Source organism: Eucyclogobius newberryi, unplaced genomic scaffold (genome assembly GCF_026437365.1).
Source record: "Eucyclogobius newberryi isolate DKJ021-1_F unplaced genomic scaffold, fEucNew1.0.hap1 SCAF_6, whole genome shotgun sequence".
In the NCBI taxonomy this organism is placed as follows: domain Eukaryota; kingdom Metazoa; phylum Chordata; class Actinopteri; order Gobiiformes; family Gobiidae; genus Eucyclogobius; species Eucyclogobius newberryi.
Window position 1 is genome coordinate 39,533,307 of NW_027316278.1, and position 18,430 is coordinate 39,551,736.

The following is an 18,430-nucleotide window of genomic DNA, read 5'->3' on the forward strand; positions in this document are numbered from 1 at the left end:
AAACTGACCCAGCACATATTGTAAAATTAGCTCAGCACCCCATCTTGACAGGAAAAAAACTAAATGTAGATTGTTTTGAAAATGTATTATGAAAGAAAAACTGAAATATCACCTAGTCATAAATATTCAGACCCTTTGCTAAGTATTGAGGAGAAGCTGGTACAGCCATGAGTCTTCTTGGATATGATGACGTTTTTCACACCTGGATTTGGGATCCTTGAGATCCAACCTAGTTCTGTCAGGTTGGATGGCGAACGTTGGTGGTCATTTTAAGGTCTCTCCAGCGATGCTCAATTGGGTTTAAGTCAGGGCTCGTGTTGGGCCAGTCAAGGATGATCACAGAGTTGTTACGAAGCCACTCGTTTGTTTTTTTAGCTGTGTGCTTTGGGTCATTGTCTTGATGGAAGGTGGACCTACGGCCCAGTCTGAGGTCCTGAGGACATCTCTGCACTTAACCGCATTCATCTTTCCTTCAATTACAACCAGTCGTCCTGTCCCTGCAGCTGAAAAACACCCCATGGCTTGATGCTGCCACCACCATGGTTCACTGTTGGGAATGGGCAGGTGATGAGCAGTGCCTGGTTTTCTCCACACATATCGCTTAGAATTAAAACCAAAAAGTTAAATCTTGGTCTCATCAGACCAGAAAATCTTATTTCTCATAGTTTGGGAGTCCGTCTTGTGTTTTTTGGCCAACTCTATGCAGAATTTCATGTCTTGCACTAAGAAGAGGCTTTCGTCTGGCACTGCAGGGCTGCATCCATACTTGACTTTGTGGAACTTTGTCCCATCTCCCACTGCATCTCCGGAGCCTTTTCCTCCCTCACCAAAGTTCTTCTCCCTCGATTGCTCAGTTTGGCTGGGCGGCCAGGCCTAGGAAGGGTTCTGCTCGACCCAAACTTCTTCCATTTAAGAATTATGGAGGCCAATTTTCTCCTTGAGCTCCTTGGACAGTTCCTTCGACATCATGATTCTCATTTGCTCTGACTGAGCTGTTCAGTCGTATATATCACAATCAGATTAGAATCAGAAAAGCACCCTGCACCCTCTTGCACCCTGCATCCTCTTGTACCCTGCACCCTCTTGCACCCTGCACCCTCTTGCACCCTGCACCCTCTTGCACCCTGTACCCTCTTGCACCCTGCACCCTCTTGCACCCTGCACCCTCTTGCACCCTGCACCCTCTTGCACCCTCTTGCACCCTGCACCCTCTTGCACCCTGTACCCTCTTGCACCAGGCACCCTCTTGCACCCTGCACCCTCTTGCACCCTGCACCCTCTTGCACCTTGCACCCTCTTGCACCCTGCACCCTCTTGCACCCTGCACCCTCTTGCACCCTGCACCCTCTTGCACCCTGCACCCTCTTGCACCCTGCACCCTCTTGCACCTTGCACCCTCTTGCACCCTGCACCCTCTTGCACCCTGCACCCTCTTGCACCCTGCACCCTCTTGCACCCTGCACCCTCTTGCACCCTGCACCCTCTTGCACCCTGCACCCTCTTGCACCTTGCACCCTCTTGCACCCTGCACCCTCTTGCACCCTGCACCCTCTTGCACCCTGCACCCTCTTGCACCCTGCACCCTCTTGCACCCTGCTCTTGCCCTCCTGCCCTGTTCTTCTCAGCGTCTGGTAGAGCCAACAGCATCGCTGGCCCAGTCCACACACAGTGTGTTGGCTCATCAGCGCTCTACGTAACGTGTCAGTGGAGGATGTTTGCCTGGCTTAAATTCTATTCATCCTCCTCCAAGTTTGTACATCCGTATCTGTTGGTCGGTGCCGTAGGGTCAGTCACTCACTCAAAAACTCGAACTTTCCTTCCCAGTCTGACGCTCTCGACAGAGGCAGCTTTAGGTGACGGTTCTCCATTCGGATTGAGGTGTGGTATTGTGCAGTGCTCTGTGCGGTTGCTCTTAAACGGGTGCTCTGGGGAACCTCATCTCTTTGCTGTTGTGGGTGTGCCGGGGCTCTTGGGGGAGGCGGCCTTTGCACATCCTCCTTTGATTTGCGAAGTGCAGGTGCTTAATTGTGGCGCTTCCTGAGCATTGATGGCCGTACATATCTTGCGTTTTGAGTATTTGATGTGGCGTTTTGAGAGTGTGTGGGTCTGTGTGTGTGTGTGTGTGTGTGTGTGCGTGTGTGTGTGTGTGTGTTTGTGTGCGTGTGCGTGCGTGTGCGTGTTTGTGTGTGTGTGTGTGTGTGCATATGTGTGTCTGTGTGTGTGTATGTGTGTGTGTGTGTGTGTGTGTGTATGTGTGTCTGTGTGTGTGTGCGTGTGTGTTTGTGTGTGTGTGTGTGTGTGTGTGTACCTCTCTTCTGCATGAATCCAAACAGATCATCCAGAAACTCTTTGCGCTTCTCATCGGTGTCAAGCTCATACAACTGTGGACACAAGAGAGAGACAGATCAGAGAGGAGACAAGAGACGGACCTGAGAGGAGGAAAGAGACAAGTCAGTGAGGAGACAAGAGACAGGTCAGAGATGGAACAAGAGACAGAGAGGAGACAAGACATAGAGAGGTTACAAGAGACAGAGGAGTCAAGAGACAGGTCAGAGAAAGGACAAGAGACAAGTCAGAGAAGAGACAAGAAACATGTCAGAGAAGAGACAAGAGACAGGTCAGAGAAGAGACAAGAGACAGGTCAGCGAGGACAGACACAGGGACAGAAGACATGCTCTGTCAGCTCACACACTTCAGACTCTGATGTCGTTCATAAAAGCTGCTCTGAAAAAACACTGTTCATGCAAATCAATAAGTCGCCGTCAGCTCGTTAAATATTCATTCATATCGTCAGAAGTGAAGCAGCAGAAGCATAAATCAGTCCAAGAGTCTGTCCAATGATCAGGACACGAGACATGTCCACACCACACGCACAGATATGGTGCACTATATTCTATACTTTCTGATCATGAGGCTGATTAACAAAAAGATGTTTAGTCATTTTAAGTTAATGGTTTTGAGAGAAATTTCTAAAGACAAAGAAAACAAGAAACTTCTTCCGGTTCATCCTCAGCTTTTTCTGAATGTCTTTCCCTTCTCTTCATGTGATGCTTGTGTTTGGACCATGTTAGTGTGACCGCTGTGTCTTTCCTCCTCATTTATGTCAATGACCCGCAGAAGCCGGTGAGTTTGTTGTGACAGCAGTTTATTATCTGCACAATATAATACAAAAAACTGTCCCCATGTGCTCTGTCTCGTCTGTCTCGTCTGTCTCGACTCGAGTCCTCCAGTGAGACGGCAAAAACAGAACATCAAAACTGCAAGTGATAAAAGGCCCTTGCACTCACTGCAGATCCTTGTTTTTCAATATAACTGTGCAGGGGGCGCTGGTGAGCCATTTTTAAAGATAGATTTAATAATAATCAATTAAATACATTTAATAAGTTCACATATCAATATGTACAATTCATCAAAATATACAAACGTCTCATTGGGTCTCATGTTCAACAGGTTTACAAGGATAAGTGTTTTCAAAAATGGTGTTTGGTGAACACAACCTGAGATGTGTCCTGATGCTGATGTGTCTGTGTCCATCAGATGAAAAGGACAAGTTCAAATCCTGGGGGTGGATCTGCACATGTTGATTCAAAATGGCTGCCTTCATGTTGAAGATAGACAATACATGTACCACATTTCATTGGATTACAACAAACTACATTTTTTACTTCCCCTTTACCTTTTTAAGGCATGGCCAAGCAAATGTGAGTGGAGATGTTTGTGGTCTACGTTTGCTTTTTTGTTCATAATCACAAAATGAGAGTTTGTACCAAATTTCATTTGTTCACGACAAACTTGTTTTTGTCCCAATTTAACATTGTAGGGGCATTTTTAAAGATAGATGTTTAATTGACACATTGTTATGTCCAGCTCATCAAAATACACAAATCCCCATTAGGACTGTCCACACACGATGGAACAAGTTACTGCCTTAGTTTGGTGACCATAAAAACCCTCTGAGAATTTTATTAAAATACAAGGATTTTGAGCGGTTCAAGTTTGAACCAAAATGGCTGACGCCCTTTGTGGTTTAGGGCGGGGCCATAAGACAATTGTTTTGGTATCTCAAGATGTTCTATGTATCTGTATGTACATGTCTGTATGTATGTACATGTCTGTATCTGTATGTACATGTCTGTATGTATGTACATGTCTGTATCTGTATGTACATGTCTGTATGTATGTACATGTCTGTATGTATGTACATGTCTGTATCTGTATGTACATGTCAGTATGTATGTACATGTCTGTATCTGTATGTACATGTCAGTATGTATGTACATGTCTGTATCTGTATGTACATGTCTGTCTGTACATGTATGTACATGTCTGTCTGTACATGTCTGTACATGTATGTACATGTCTGTCTGTACATGTCTGTACATGTCTGTATGTACATGTCTGTACATGTATGTACATGTCTGTATGTACATGTCTGTACATGTCTGTATGTACATGTCTGTATGTACATGTCTGTACATGTATGTACATGTATGTACATGTCTGTATGTACATGTCTGTATGTATGTACATGTCTGTATGTATGTACATGTCTGTCTGTACATGTCTGTATGTACATGTATGTACATGTCTGTCTGTATGTACATGTCTGTATGTATGTACATGTCTGTCTGTATGTACATGTCTGTATGTATGTACATGTCTGTACATGTCTGTATGTACATGTATGTACATGTCTGTATGTACATGTCTGTCTGTATGTACATGTCTGTATGTATGTACATGTCTGTCTGTACATGTATGTACATGTCTGTACATGTATGTCTGTACATGTATGTACATGTCTGTACATGTCTGTATGTACATGTATGTACATGTCTGTATGTACATGTCTGTCTGTATGTACATGTCTGTATGTATGTACATGTCTGTCTGTACATGTATGTACATGTCTGTACATGTATGTCTGTACATGTATGTACATGTCTGTATGTACATGTATGTACATGTCTGTACATGTATGTCTGTACATGTATGTACATGTCTGTATGTACATGTCTGTCTGTATGTACATGTATGTATCTGTATGTATATACTGTATGAACATTTGAGAGGAGCTGTCAAATTTGTCATTTTCCTTTTTTAAAACAAATTATGATTACAACATAGAACGACAAAAACAGAGCAACAATGGAATAGAACATGAATAAGATCATCTAGAAAAGATTGTGTTTCTTCTTTGTTTTGTGGTATTTTAATGAAGGGTTTTAGTAAAAGATGATTGGAGTTGGTTATAATTAGGGATTTCCCGATGCGATCACGTGATGAGAAATCGGACCTGATCACGTGGTTTCAGACTCGATCGAAAACGGGCGTCGCCCCCCGATCACTGATCGGATATAAATTTTACTCAAATTAGTTTAATCAGCGCTATACATTTCTCACTTCCGTAAAATGCATGAATGGATCGCCACATTTTACTGCCGTAAAGCCCACACTTTACAGCAGTAAACTTTAGTTTTGTTTTGCGGCGTGCGATCCTGAATGTCACAGCAGAGCGTCACAGATGAAGGAAAAATGCTTAATAACTGTGGCATCGACAAGCAACAGGTCCATGTCATTTCGCGCGACAAACGCTGCTAATATGAAGAAAGCCCTGGGTGAGACGGGGGTGTGGTTTGGGCGAGGGCGTCGTCACCATTCCAGAGCACAGACACGGGGGGTGGAGCACAGACACGGGGGGGTGGAGCACAGACACGGGGGGCGGAGCACAGACACGGGGGATGGAGCACAGACACGGGGGGGCGGAGCACAGACACGGGGGGCGGAGCACAGACACGGGGGGGCGGAGCACACACACGGGGGGGCGGAGCACAGACACGGGGGGCGGAGCACAGACACGGGGGTGCGGAGCACAGACACGGGGGGCGGAGCAAAGACACGGGGGGCGGAGCACAGACACGGGGGGGCGGAGCACAGACACGGGGGGCGGAGCACAGACACGTGGGGCGGAGCACAGACACGGGGGGCGGAGGACAGACACGGAAGGGCGGAGCACAGACACGGGGGGCGGAGCACAGACACGGGGGGCGGAGCACAGACGCGGGGGTGCGGAGCACAGACGCGGGGGGGCGGAGCACAGACACGGGGGGCGCAGCACAGACGCGGGGGTGCGGAGCACAGACACGGGGGGGCGGAGCACAGACACGGGGGGCGGAGCACAGACGCGGGGGTGCGGAGCACAGACGCGGGGGGGCGGAGCACAGACGCGGGGGTGCTACCTCAAAGAAAGGTTTCACTGTTAAAGTGTTAAGAAATAAAATAAAAACTGGGGACAACCTGTTTATGAAAGTATCGGATCGGGACTCGGTATCGGCAGATACTCAAAATCACATGACTCGGAAACGGATCGGGGCCAAAAAAACCTGATCCTGATTGGGACGTCCCAAGTTAGAATTACATTATGCTGGTTGGCTCGTATGTAAAAATAGTTCTTCTAAGCTTTAAGATAATAACTTAAGAGAATTTAGAACCACTTGAATAGTTTTTGTTTGGTAAAAATATCTTAAAATCATTTCTTGCGAGGCCAGGACATTAATCTTGCCTCTTTTCTCTTCAATTTCCTGTAACATTTGAGGATTCCCATTTTCTGCATGTTTAGCTTCCAAAAGTTTTAATTTGTTCTGTCTGTTTATTCATTTTTCCCGCTTTTGTTTCTTTTTTGCTGAGGCAAAAGCGATTCCGGGACTTTTCAGACTTTAAGCCGCTACTTTTTTCCCAACGATTTAAACCCTATTGTCATTATAATGGTCCTTCTAATTGATAGATTTTTACTGGTAAATGGCCGCGGGGGCAATATAGCAGCAAGCATTTGACCCACTGTAGAAGAAGACATTAGGAGAAGCACTGTCCAAGGGACACATCGTCTTTTCTTTATTTTAAGCTTCAAAACGCTGTGTTTTATTACAATCAGACTCATATTCACAGAGAAATGAGTCTAATGAGGAAGTGAGTCTAGACGTGGCAAAACGCGAAGATACACGGAGCGCGCATCTGCGATGTATAAAAAATATATATATCCACCTATATGTAAACTAGTCCTGTGTGGGGAAATGCAAAAATAAGGATTTGATTCCCAAGATCTTCATATTTATTTCTTTGAATATCCTCCAACACTTTGCTGTGGGTAATGGTGATGCCGGGGGCTGGAGACTGTATAACTCGCCATTTAAACAGTTCATTGACAACAAGGCAAACTCTTTCCCTTTTTGTTTAATTGTTTTCATGAGACCACTTTGCTTGGACACTGCTTACTTATTAATGGAGTGTCTTTTAACCGATTACTGAGTGAAAACAATCGGTCAACATGTTTGGAGCTTGAGAAATTGACCACGATCAGTCTGAATTTACCTGTGCATTTACGATGCCCCAAGCGACGTGCCCACACCCTCTGGATGGTTTTCACCTCCTCTTCAGCTGTTAGGATTGAACAAGTGTCACTGGATTGTTCTTGTATTCCCATAAAGAGCCGGCTGCGTCTGCACTGTAGATCCAATGTTGCAGTTTTAAGCCTTTGATTCTCATTTGATAAGGCAGCATCTTCACTTCATCTATAAAAGCATTTGGTTCTATTTTAGTTTCATCCACGGTGATATTAGTGAACTCCACAGTCTGAGATATCTGTCTTCAACCCATCTAGAATAGCTTTTTAACATGTTTGAGATGTTGTGAAACATTTCCTGGTTTTCATTTGTGAAAGCATCACTTTCTTCTGGGTGGCTTGGCAAAAGCAAGTTCCTGGTTTGTTTGGAATCCTCCTTTGATAGGTCTTGTTCCAGAGGTGAGGCACGATCACTCTCATCGTTTCCACTCGTTTAAGCTCGCTTAATGCCTCTGACCACCGAGACAATCAGCGATCACGTTCGTTTGAACGAGGATCAAGAGCCGTTTTCAATTCGATTGTGACCTGTTCCCAGTTTCAACTTTCAGTCAGTAGTATCATCCCATAGTCACGTTCCCCAAAGTCCCGTGAGCCTCAAAGGACTCATAGGACTCATAGGACTCATAGGACTCATAAGACTCATAGGACTCATAGGACTCATAGGACTCATAGGACTCATAGGACTCATTGGACTCAAAGGACTCATAGGACTCATAGGACTCATAAGACTCATAGGACTCATAGGACTCATAGGACTCATCAGACTCATAGGACTCATAGGACTCATAAGACTCATAGGACTCATAAGACTCATAGGACTCATAGGACTCATAGGACTCATAGGACTCAAAGGACTCGTAGGACTAATAGGATTCATAGGACTCATAGGACTCGTAGGACTAATAGGACTCATAGGACTCATAGGACTGATAGGACTCATAGGACTCATAGGACTCATAGGACTCATAGGACTCATAAGACTCAAAGGACTCATAGGACTCATAAGACTCATGGGACTCATAAGACTCATAGGACTCATAGGACTCATAGGACTCATAGGACTAATAGGACTCAGGATTAATAGAACTCATAGGACTCATAGGACTCATAGGACTAATAGGACTAATAGGACTCATAGGACTCATAGGACTGATAGGACTCATAGGACTCATAGGACTCATAGGACTCATAAGACTCATAGGACTCATAGGACTCATAAGACTCATAGGACTCATAGGACTCATATGACTCATAAGACTCAAAGGACTCATAGGACTCATAGGACTCATAGGACTCATAGGACTCATAGGACTCATATGACTCATAAGACTCAAAGGACTCATAGGACTCATAGGACTCATAGGACTCATAGGACTCATAAGACTCATAGGACTCATAGGACTCATATGACTCATAAGACTCAAAGGACTCATAGGACTCATAGGACTCATAGGACTCATAGGACTCGCCGATGCAGCAGCAAAACATCACACGTTATTTCAAAAGACAAGAACAAGAAATGATCTAATCAGATCCCTTGTCTCATGGACCAGCAAACACTCCCCTGCCTCAATTGTGACACCTAACCAGCATGTGGCACCACTTTTTACCCTTTTAATTAAACTTAAACATTTGTATTCATCCGTAAACAAGATTTTTGATAAAAGACTAATGACATTAGACTCCTCTCCAGTTGAGATAATCCAGTTAAACTATGAGTCCGGAACCCGATCTTCCGGAGAAGGAACGGGGAGCATCGGCTTGAGCCTTTATCACTGGTCCTTTCATCATCAGCGGACCTTGGCTGCTTCAGCACATTCAAACACAAACCAAACAGTTCATGCTGGTACTCAACTGAGACGAATCAACAGTTTTCCAGAGCAGCTCGGTTCTGCGGATTTGCCATTCCAAAAAAGGAGCAGCAGCATAAACTCACAGTAAGACGATATCAGCTTGTAAGAGCCTCGTTACTGTTCCGAGCAGTAAACTAGTCAATAATCAAGTTAAATCCCAATTCAAACTTCCCTTATTGTCTTTTCCACATTCGTCATACAGTTGAAAACCCTTTTAAAAGTTTGACGTGCTATAGCTTATTAGCTTGACTTTTTTCTTCTTTTCATGCTGTTTTGAACATTGCTTATTCAATTACTTGATGAAAAGAATTCTGATTATTGTAATTTTATGAATTACTCGTACTAAATCGGTACCTTCCTTAACGAGACCTCAGACTTAACGAGCCACAAATTTGGAATGTATATTTAGTCTTTTTGAGTTCATACTCTGGTGCCCCGTTTTATAGTTATAGTGCTAAAATGAAACACTACGACAGGTAGTAACCATTTAGTAAAGGTTTACCCACTTTCATAATACCTTTGTTTGGTTTTGGTTTCATTAATTTCTCCTCTAATATTTTTTATTTATTCTAGCACTTGCACATTTTTCTTTGTTTCTGTTTTGTCCAGGCAATGGCTATAACTTTTCCTCTCAAAACAGCTTAGGCAGCGTCCCAAACGATGGGCGGGGATGTTTCGTCTTAATGTCATTTGACATTTTTCCCTTAAACAAAGGGTCATTAAACAGGCTCTTATTGAACCTCCAAAGTGTGTTTTTTCATCTTTCCTTCAAATCCACAGTAATGTCGACAGGAGCGTGCTCTCTTAGCTCTAATGTGACTATAGCTGCATCACTGATTTTTGATCTGTTGTTATTGAAAATAAATAAATAATTTATTCTGGATTAGATTGTATGTGGATTAGAAAAGTGTGTATACTGGCGTGTTCTAGGGTTCCTCTCCCTCTACATTTATTTACAGAATTTATTTTTTATTGCTCCACCAATGCCCCTCAAGTAAAACACACCCATTCAACCTACACGGTTGAAAGAATTCCAATCACCAACACAGATTAGGGTTCCCCCATGGATTGCAATAAGGTCTATGATATTAGTATAGAGTTAAAACCTTTCAATTCATAGTTTCTTTAGGTCAGTACACATCTGCCAACTTTGTCTTTACATTCGAAACTTGGCTCAAAAGTTAGTTTGAAATGAATATTGCTACTCCCCTCTTGTGTTTGCCTCCGTATAATGAATAGTAAGATTTTGTTTGGATGTTCTATGTCGCTTAAATGTGTTTCTTGTCAATATAGCTCCATAGAGTCATGCCATGTCCCAGCCTGCTTCAAGTAATCTATCAAGAAGCCAAGGATCTTAAGTCAGATCTGAAGTCATGTGAACGCCTGGTCCTCCCCCACCTCAAGTCCGTCACCTCCCTCTGCTGGACCCCTGCTGGACCCCCTGCAGTTCGCCTACAGAGTCAACAGGTCTGTGGACGACACCATCAACCTGGCTCTCCACTTCACCTGCAGCATCTGGACTCCCCGGGAACCTACTCCAGGATCCTGTTTGTGGACTTCAGCTCTGCATCAACATCACCTCCTGCTCTGCTCCAGGACTGACCTCCTGAAGAATCGAAGGCAGTGCATGTGGCTGGGGAAGAATGTCTCAGACACTATGGGACTATCAGCACAAGAACTCCACAGGGCTGTGTACTTTCTCCTCTGCTCTTCTCCTTGTACACAAACTGCTGCACCTCCAGCCACAACTCCGTAAAACTGATCAAGTTTGTGGACAACACCCCCCTCATCGGGCTCATCTCCGACAGGGATGAGTCTGTTTACAGGAGGTGGAGCGGCTGGTGTCCTGGTGCAGTGGTAACAACCTGTAGTTCAACGCCCAGAAAACAGTGGAGATGATCGTGGACTTTGTGGAAAGTCACAGCCCCCCCTCACCATCACAGACTCCCCCATCTCCACTGTGGACTCCCTCCGCTTTCTCTGCTCCACCATCACTCACGACCACAAGTGGGAGCCCACCGTCACCTCATCAAGAAGGTCCAGCAGAGGATGTACTTCCTGTGGCAGCTGAGGAAAGCCACGCTTCTAAACGGCCATCATTGAGTCCATCCTCACCTCCTCCATCACCTTATGGTACGCTCGAGCCACAACCAGGGACAAACAGAGACTACAGCGCATTGTGCGCTCTGCTCAGGTGATTGGCTGCGGACTTCCATCCCTGCAGGCCAGAGCCCTGCGTCAAGAACAGTTCTTTCCTCTGCTGTTGGACTCATGAACACTTCTTAAACACTATCACTTTAACCATAATTGAATTACTCGCTGCACTGTTCACTTTCTGCACTACATATGTACGTATTTATTCTTATTTTTATTCTTATTTTTTTATCTGATAGCTTATTGTTATTTTATCCCATAGTAGATTTAAATTGTTTCTCTTTTGACTTATTCATTGTTCATTGTTTTATGTTGCCGAATGGCAATAAACCCCTTTCTAATTCTGATTCTGATTCTGATATGACCCAATTAATCCTGTCAATCCTTTAGGATTTTTGTAAAACAATCATGAAAGAAAATAGGGACTTATGGTGTAGACGTAACTAACTGCTACACCATTCTGCCAATAATTGCCTTTAAAATCTCAGTTTCACCGACAAAACCCCAAAAAGATGAGGAGAATTAAAATAGGAAGGTAAAAGTTCAGAAGTTAAACAATCGAAGCTAACGGACTGTAACTGAAAACAAACCCTATCAAGCTAATGACGCAGCTCCTGAAGCCCGACGTGACAGGCTTAAAGGCATGAGGAGACGAGAAGGAGACGAGAAGGAGGCAGGAGGCGTGAGAAACTGTGGGAAGAGAACAAGGCTTTGAAAAGCTAGATTCTGGATTTGGAGTCCAGATCCCGCAGAAACAATCTAAATCATGAGGGCTGATTCGGTTTCTTATTGACAATGAAAACAAGCGCATCATGAAGTCAGCAAAAGTTAAAGGAGACTTCCACACACATTCCAAACAAAATCCATCAACATGTCTGTGAGGAATTCAAGAAGAGACAAGTAAGGCGTGGCTTTTCATTTCCAGCAGTGAAGTTAGAAAGTAAAAAAACACAAATATTTTTTACAAGGATTTAGCCGTAGCCTGCCGGGGAACGGATATTTTAGTTCCGAACGAATTAAAATATCCGTTTGAATCACACTAGGAATGTGTGCGAGAACACAACTGTGTACTTTTAAAAGACAAATTCCAAACATGCGCAAGAGGATCGCCAAGAGGACCGGCACTAAGCACCAGGCGAACTTTGCCGCAGCGAAGCTCACAGGTACGACCTCTGAACTCTGCCTCCCCAACTAACCGCGGGCGAAGCTCCAGCTCCGGCTCAGTTTCGAGCGCTGCTTCTGGACAGAATTGCGTGGTCAAGTTTCTGGAGACCTGGATCCCTGAACATTTAAAGCTTCCAACAAAGGCTGGGAGGATAAAGCTTGACCGTGCACCCCGCGCTCTGGTTCCAAAGCTGGCACCGAACCAACACCTAAGACCAATTATACTGAAGTTTCACAACTAGTGACAAACAGCGCGTTCTGGCGGCGTCCAGACGTCTCGCCGTGGCCAGCCTAGATTGGCGAAACCTCAAGTATCTTTTTTCAATGACTACTCAGCGAGCGCGATAAAGAAAAGCAAAAGCTTTCAACCAAGTGAAATCTCGTCTGAGAAAGGGAAAGAAGATAAACTACGCTCTGCTCGACCCCGTAACACCGAGGATCAACGTAGAGCGAGCAGTTATTAAGTTCACGACACCAGAGGAGGCATCAGCCTTTATAGATAACAACTATAACTACTGAGCAGTGACATGTTTTCCCTTCATCTCACTCTCCTCCTTTTTTTAGACCTTTGGACCCTAATGGACCCATGTGAGTCCTCCTCAATGTAAACCAATGTGTTCCCACTTTTGTTTTGTGAATACTCTGTGAATACTGAAAAGGTTCTAACCGGAGGGCCTTGTTTTCTATTCAAAATGATTTTCCCTCCATCCCCTGATCCATTTTTGGAACAGTCTATGAGCTTTTTGCAGGTTTTGAGAAAGAACTTTTTTTTTTTCTACAGTTTCTTAGTTTTATTACGTTATATTCAAGTAATCTTTATGTTTTTGTGTTGGGCTTGACCGTGGATTATAGTAACAAGAGCAGAATAGAAAGAACAAATTCAAAGATACTTACAAAGATAAAAGATAAAAGAAAAAGAAAAAAATAGATATTGTATTCCTACAAGAGACCCACGTAAATGATCTGGAACATAAAAAACTAACAAGGTTATTTAAAAACTCATACTGGGGGCAAACAAAAGAGTGGCTATACTGATACAACCAGAATAGCGTTTGAACAGACTTTTGAACACAAAGATAAAGACGGTTTGTACTGGTCAAAAGAACTATTGATGCAAGTGTGTTAACATTGATAGACGTATATGCGCCCCCAGGAAAAAAAAGCTCAGATCCCCCCAAGTTTGAAGGAAGCCACCATATCCTTGATACCTAAAGCAGAGTCATCCTCAAGATCACAGAGGGGCGTTTGCTCAGAGCTAGAAAAAATGAGCCAAACTTAGCTTGTTCTTGCCCCTGTGATTAGCTGCTGCAGCTTCATTCATGCCCCAAGCGCTCTGATGGAGCCAAGAGGTTGCAGTCCGCCACCATCAAGCAGAAGGTCTGGTCTGGCAAAGTCTGATTTGGGCAGCTCACACCAGGGGCATGGATATGTCCAAGCAGAGTAACTGGTGTCTTCTGATCTCAAGGCTGTGTTCAGTTCAATAAGAGCCAACAGACAGTTGAGATGACTGTAGCTCTCACTAGCCTCCTCAACCATGGCCACAATCATGAGCTTACAGAGCCCTGAGTCTTTGAACTTGTCAGAGCCCCTGCTGCATAGGACCACTGAGCCTTTTGGCAAGCTGGGCTGGATAACTCATCGTCTTGAGGAGACAAACCTTGAGGAATGAGCCTCCGCCATCAATGCCAACCTTAACAAAGCATCTGGTCAGGGGATGGAAACCTCTGAGTTGGCGGAGATGGGCAATAAGACCAATAAGGTTGTTGCAATAGACAAAAGTTCTTTTGACCTTTCGGCCTCTAGCTGTCTCCTCTTTTACTGAGGAATCCATTTCACATGTCCTCAAAGTGAAAGAAAAGGAAAGAAAAATAATTTAAAAAAAGTCTGTGATTGGTCCCTTGATGTGGTAGATGGGCTTCAGGAGGTATGTAACTCCTCTGAACTAAATCCAGTAAAAACGTTTGAGAATATTTACAAGTGTCCCATAGAATAAGTTAAGACATGATCAATTTTCATGTCTTAACTGCCCTTTACTTCCACAATTTGCAATACTGTGCTTTGCAAAGATCTCAAAATGTGGGTGAAAATCTTCAAAATGTAATTTCTTGAGAATCCTTCATCAAAAGATTTATTGTTTTACATTTTTCTAATCCTCTAATCTTTTCTTCTGTACTTTTTTACTATCCTAACAGCATAGTAGAAAAAAAGCTTCAGTTGTAGTCATCTGGACTCAGTTTGAAAAATAGACGTTTCGACTCTCATCCAAGAGTCATTGTCAATAAAAGAATTTAGATCGAGAACTTCGATATTAATACTGTTCTGTGGTAAGACCCACCCATTGGGAGGAACCTTCCTGAAGTAGAAAGAGTTGTTTGTTTCAACAGAAACTCCCCCCTTGTATCTACCGAGCCTATTCAGAATCTTAATGGACTATTAGAATCCTCTTTGTCTTTGTGAGACCCTGGCTCAACCATCCTGAGTACCTGATTAGCATCTAAATGTCCTGGTCCTGGTCCTCTACCTTTCCAGGGGTTCAGTAACCCATTATAAATAACAGGAAGATTAAACCTTAGCCCTCCATTTCTGTTTAAAGAAGGTCTTTCTTTTTTAACAAAAATAGCTTCCTTGACTCCTCTTTCAAACCATCTTTTCTCCCTGCTTAAAACCTTCACCTCACCGTCTTCAAACGAGTGATTAGAGGCTTCAAGATGGAGATGCACGGCACTCTGAGGTCCTGAACTTGTATTTCTTCTGTGCTGATAAAGCCTCTTGTGTAGAGGCTGTTTTGTCTCACCTATGTACCGTTCTTTACAGCTTTCTTCACTGCAAGGCATGGCTTCACCAGGATACAGTCTGTAATACATGCATTTATGGCCTTCCAAAAATACACAAAAAGGAGGTTCCACTCAGACCCATAGTGTGCAGCACAGATTCCATCACTTACAATGTGGCCAAGCATTTAACAACTATATTGGCTCCGCTTGTGGGGAATTCGGAACATCATGTGGAAAACACGCACAACTTTGTGGATAAAGTGAAACATCTCCAACTGGACCCAGATGACCTCATGGTTTCATATGATGTTGTGTCCCTGTTCACCTGCATCCTGACCTCTGATGCAGTAGCAGCAGTGAGGATCAGACTGCAGGAAGACACCACCCTACAGGAAAGGACCAAACTGACACCTGAACACATATGTAAACTGTTGGACATCTGTCTGAACACCACTTACTTTCAATTCCGGGGACAATTTTACAGACAGATTCATGGCTGTGCCATGGGCTCGCCCGTCTCTCCCATAGTGGCCAACCTGTACATGGAGCACTTTGAGAAGAAGGCACTGTCCTCATTCTCAGGCATAGCCCCAAAACTGTGGCTCCGCTATGTCGATGATACTTTTGTAACAATTAAGAAACAAGAGCTGGAAACCTTCTCTGATCACATCAATGCTGTGGACCCACATATCAGGTTTACAAGAGAAGACGCTAAGGAGAATCGCTTGGCCTTTCTTGATTGTTCCACGATCAGAGGAGAGGACGGGAAACTCCAAATAGAAGTATATAGGAAACCTACACACACGGACCAGTATCTGCTCTTTGGTTCCAACCACCCACTACAGCACAAGCTGGGTGTGATCAGAACCTTACAACACAGAGCTCAAGGTGTGCCCACCAGCTCAGAGGGCAAGAAGAAAGAGGAAAAACATGTCCGAAATGCCCTCTCAGCCTGTGGTTACCCCGCTTGGGCTCTCAACAGAGTGAAGAGAACCAAGAAGCAGGACAAAAGGGAAACTGAACAGAGAAGGAAGGGTGTTTCTATCCCTTATGTGTCTGGCCTGTCGGAAAAAACTGCAGAGAATTTTTAGACAACACGAAGTCCCTGTTTATTTTAAACCAGGAAACACTTTAAGACAAAAACTGGTTCATCCTAAGGACAAGTTGCCGACTCAAAAACAGAGCAATGTAGTTTATTCGATCCAATGCAGTGAAGAAAGCTGTAAAGAACGGTACATAGGTGAGACAAAACAGCCTCTACACAAGAGGCTTTATCAGCACAGAAGAAATACAAGTTCAGGACCTCAGAGTGCCGTGCATCTCCATCTTGAAGCCTCTAATCACTCGTTTGAAGACGGTGAGGTGAAGGTTTTAAGCAGGGAGAAAAGATGGTTTGAAAGAGGAGTCAAGGAAGCTATTTTTGTTAAAAAAGAAAGACCTTCTTTAAACAGAAATGGAGGGCTAAGGTTTAATCTTCCTGTTATTTATAATGGGTTACTGAACCCCTGGAAAGGTAGAGGACCAGGACAAGGACATTCGGATGCTAATCAGGTACTCAGGGTGGTTGAGCCAGGGTCTCACAAAGACAAAGAGGATTCAAATAGTCCATTAAGATTCTGAATAGGCTAGCTCGGTAGATACAAGGGGGGAGTTTCTGTTGAAACAAACAACTCTTTCTACTTCAGGAAGGCTCCTCCCAATGGGTGGGTCTTACCACAGAACAGTATTAATATCGGAGTTCTCAATCTAAATTATTTTATTGACAATGACTCTTGGATGAGAGTCGAAACGTCTATTTTTCAAACTGAGTCCAGATGACTACAACTGAAGCTTTTTTCTACTATGGAACACGCCTGGACGAATGAGGGATTACACCGACATATCCTAACAGCACTTCACAAGACCTGTGATACCTCAATCATGTCCAAAAGAATGTAAAAAATACTCCCAAATTGAACTCATAATGATCAGACAGAAATTAAAAACAAGATAAGACAACCTCTACACACATAATTAACTATATACAAAATCAATAAAACAAGGCTGGAACAAGTTTAGATGCTGAAAAATCTTTTGACCTTAAGATGGCCTTACTTCATCATACTTTCAAATGTATGATCTAATCATAAAAAACATTAAGGCTCTTTATGATGGTCCAACATCAAGAATAAAAATGAATGGCTACTTGACAGACCCACTGAGTTTGGAAAGAGGGGTAAGGCAGGGTTGTGCTCCGTCCCCCCTCCTGTTTGTGTTGTATTTGGAACCATTGGCCCAATATATCGGTCAGAAACAATTAACGGTGATACAATTTACGGGACTATTTTTGACCAAGCCAGAGATTTCTATACCTAAAGTGATGCATTTCTTTGATGATTTTGGCCCAATGTCTGAATAGAAACTGAACGTCCAAAAAACTGAAATGTTATCCTACTGGCAACTCCCATTCAATGGCAAACAGAATCCTTCAAATAGTTTGGTGTGATCCTCCACAAAGACACATCAAAAAAACTGTACTCCCCTCTTCTCCTCTATAAAGAAAGACCTTGAAAAATGGACCCTTCTATCATATCTTAGTGTAGCAGTATAGCCTGCAGGCGGCTCTACCACTGATCAGACTTGCTACAGTCTTAAAAGCGCTTCCTTTCCTGCCTTTTGACCTCTGACCTCTCGCTCTGACTTCCGGTCTCCCGGTGTTTACGCCGCTCACGCCACTCTAAGGTGGTATTCAACATTCAGACATGTGAGAGCATTAGCGTTATTTGTAGCGCTGATTGTAAGTGTTTAATTTAGTGCTTGGTGCCATGGGCCTGCACTTTCTGCTGCGACGTGCTCGCGGTGTGCCGCCCGTTACGCCGGCTATCGGGCGTGTAATTGTTTGCTCGTGTACACTGTCGTTGCCTTGCCTTGCCTTGCTTTGCCTGATCGTTCTTTTACACTGTTCCGGTCCAGTGCAATCATCTGATTTCTGAACTGTTTGTGAATGACATGAGCGTCTACAATGAATTGTGCTTAACTTATGCCAACTGTAATGTCCATCCAGAAATTGACTTACTGACCATGTATAAATAAACATGTATTTTTGC

General features: G+C 43.8%; 1 protein-coding gene across 1 annotated transcript in view; it reads right to left on the reverse strand.

The window, feature by feature from the left end:
- The window catches only part of arid3c (AT rich interactive domain 3C (BRIGHT-like)), a 181,541-nt gene that overhangs the window by 129,120 nt on the left and 33,991 nt on the right, over positions 1–18,430 (reverse strand). The window contains exon 3 of the mRNA XM_072433920.1: positions 2,309–2,381. Within this exon, the coding sequence (XP_072290021.1) occupies positions 2,309–2,381 (73 nt within the window). The remainder of the gene's footprint in view (positions 1–2,308; positions 2,382–18,430) is intronic.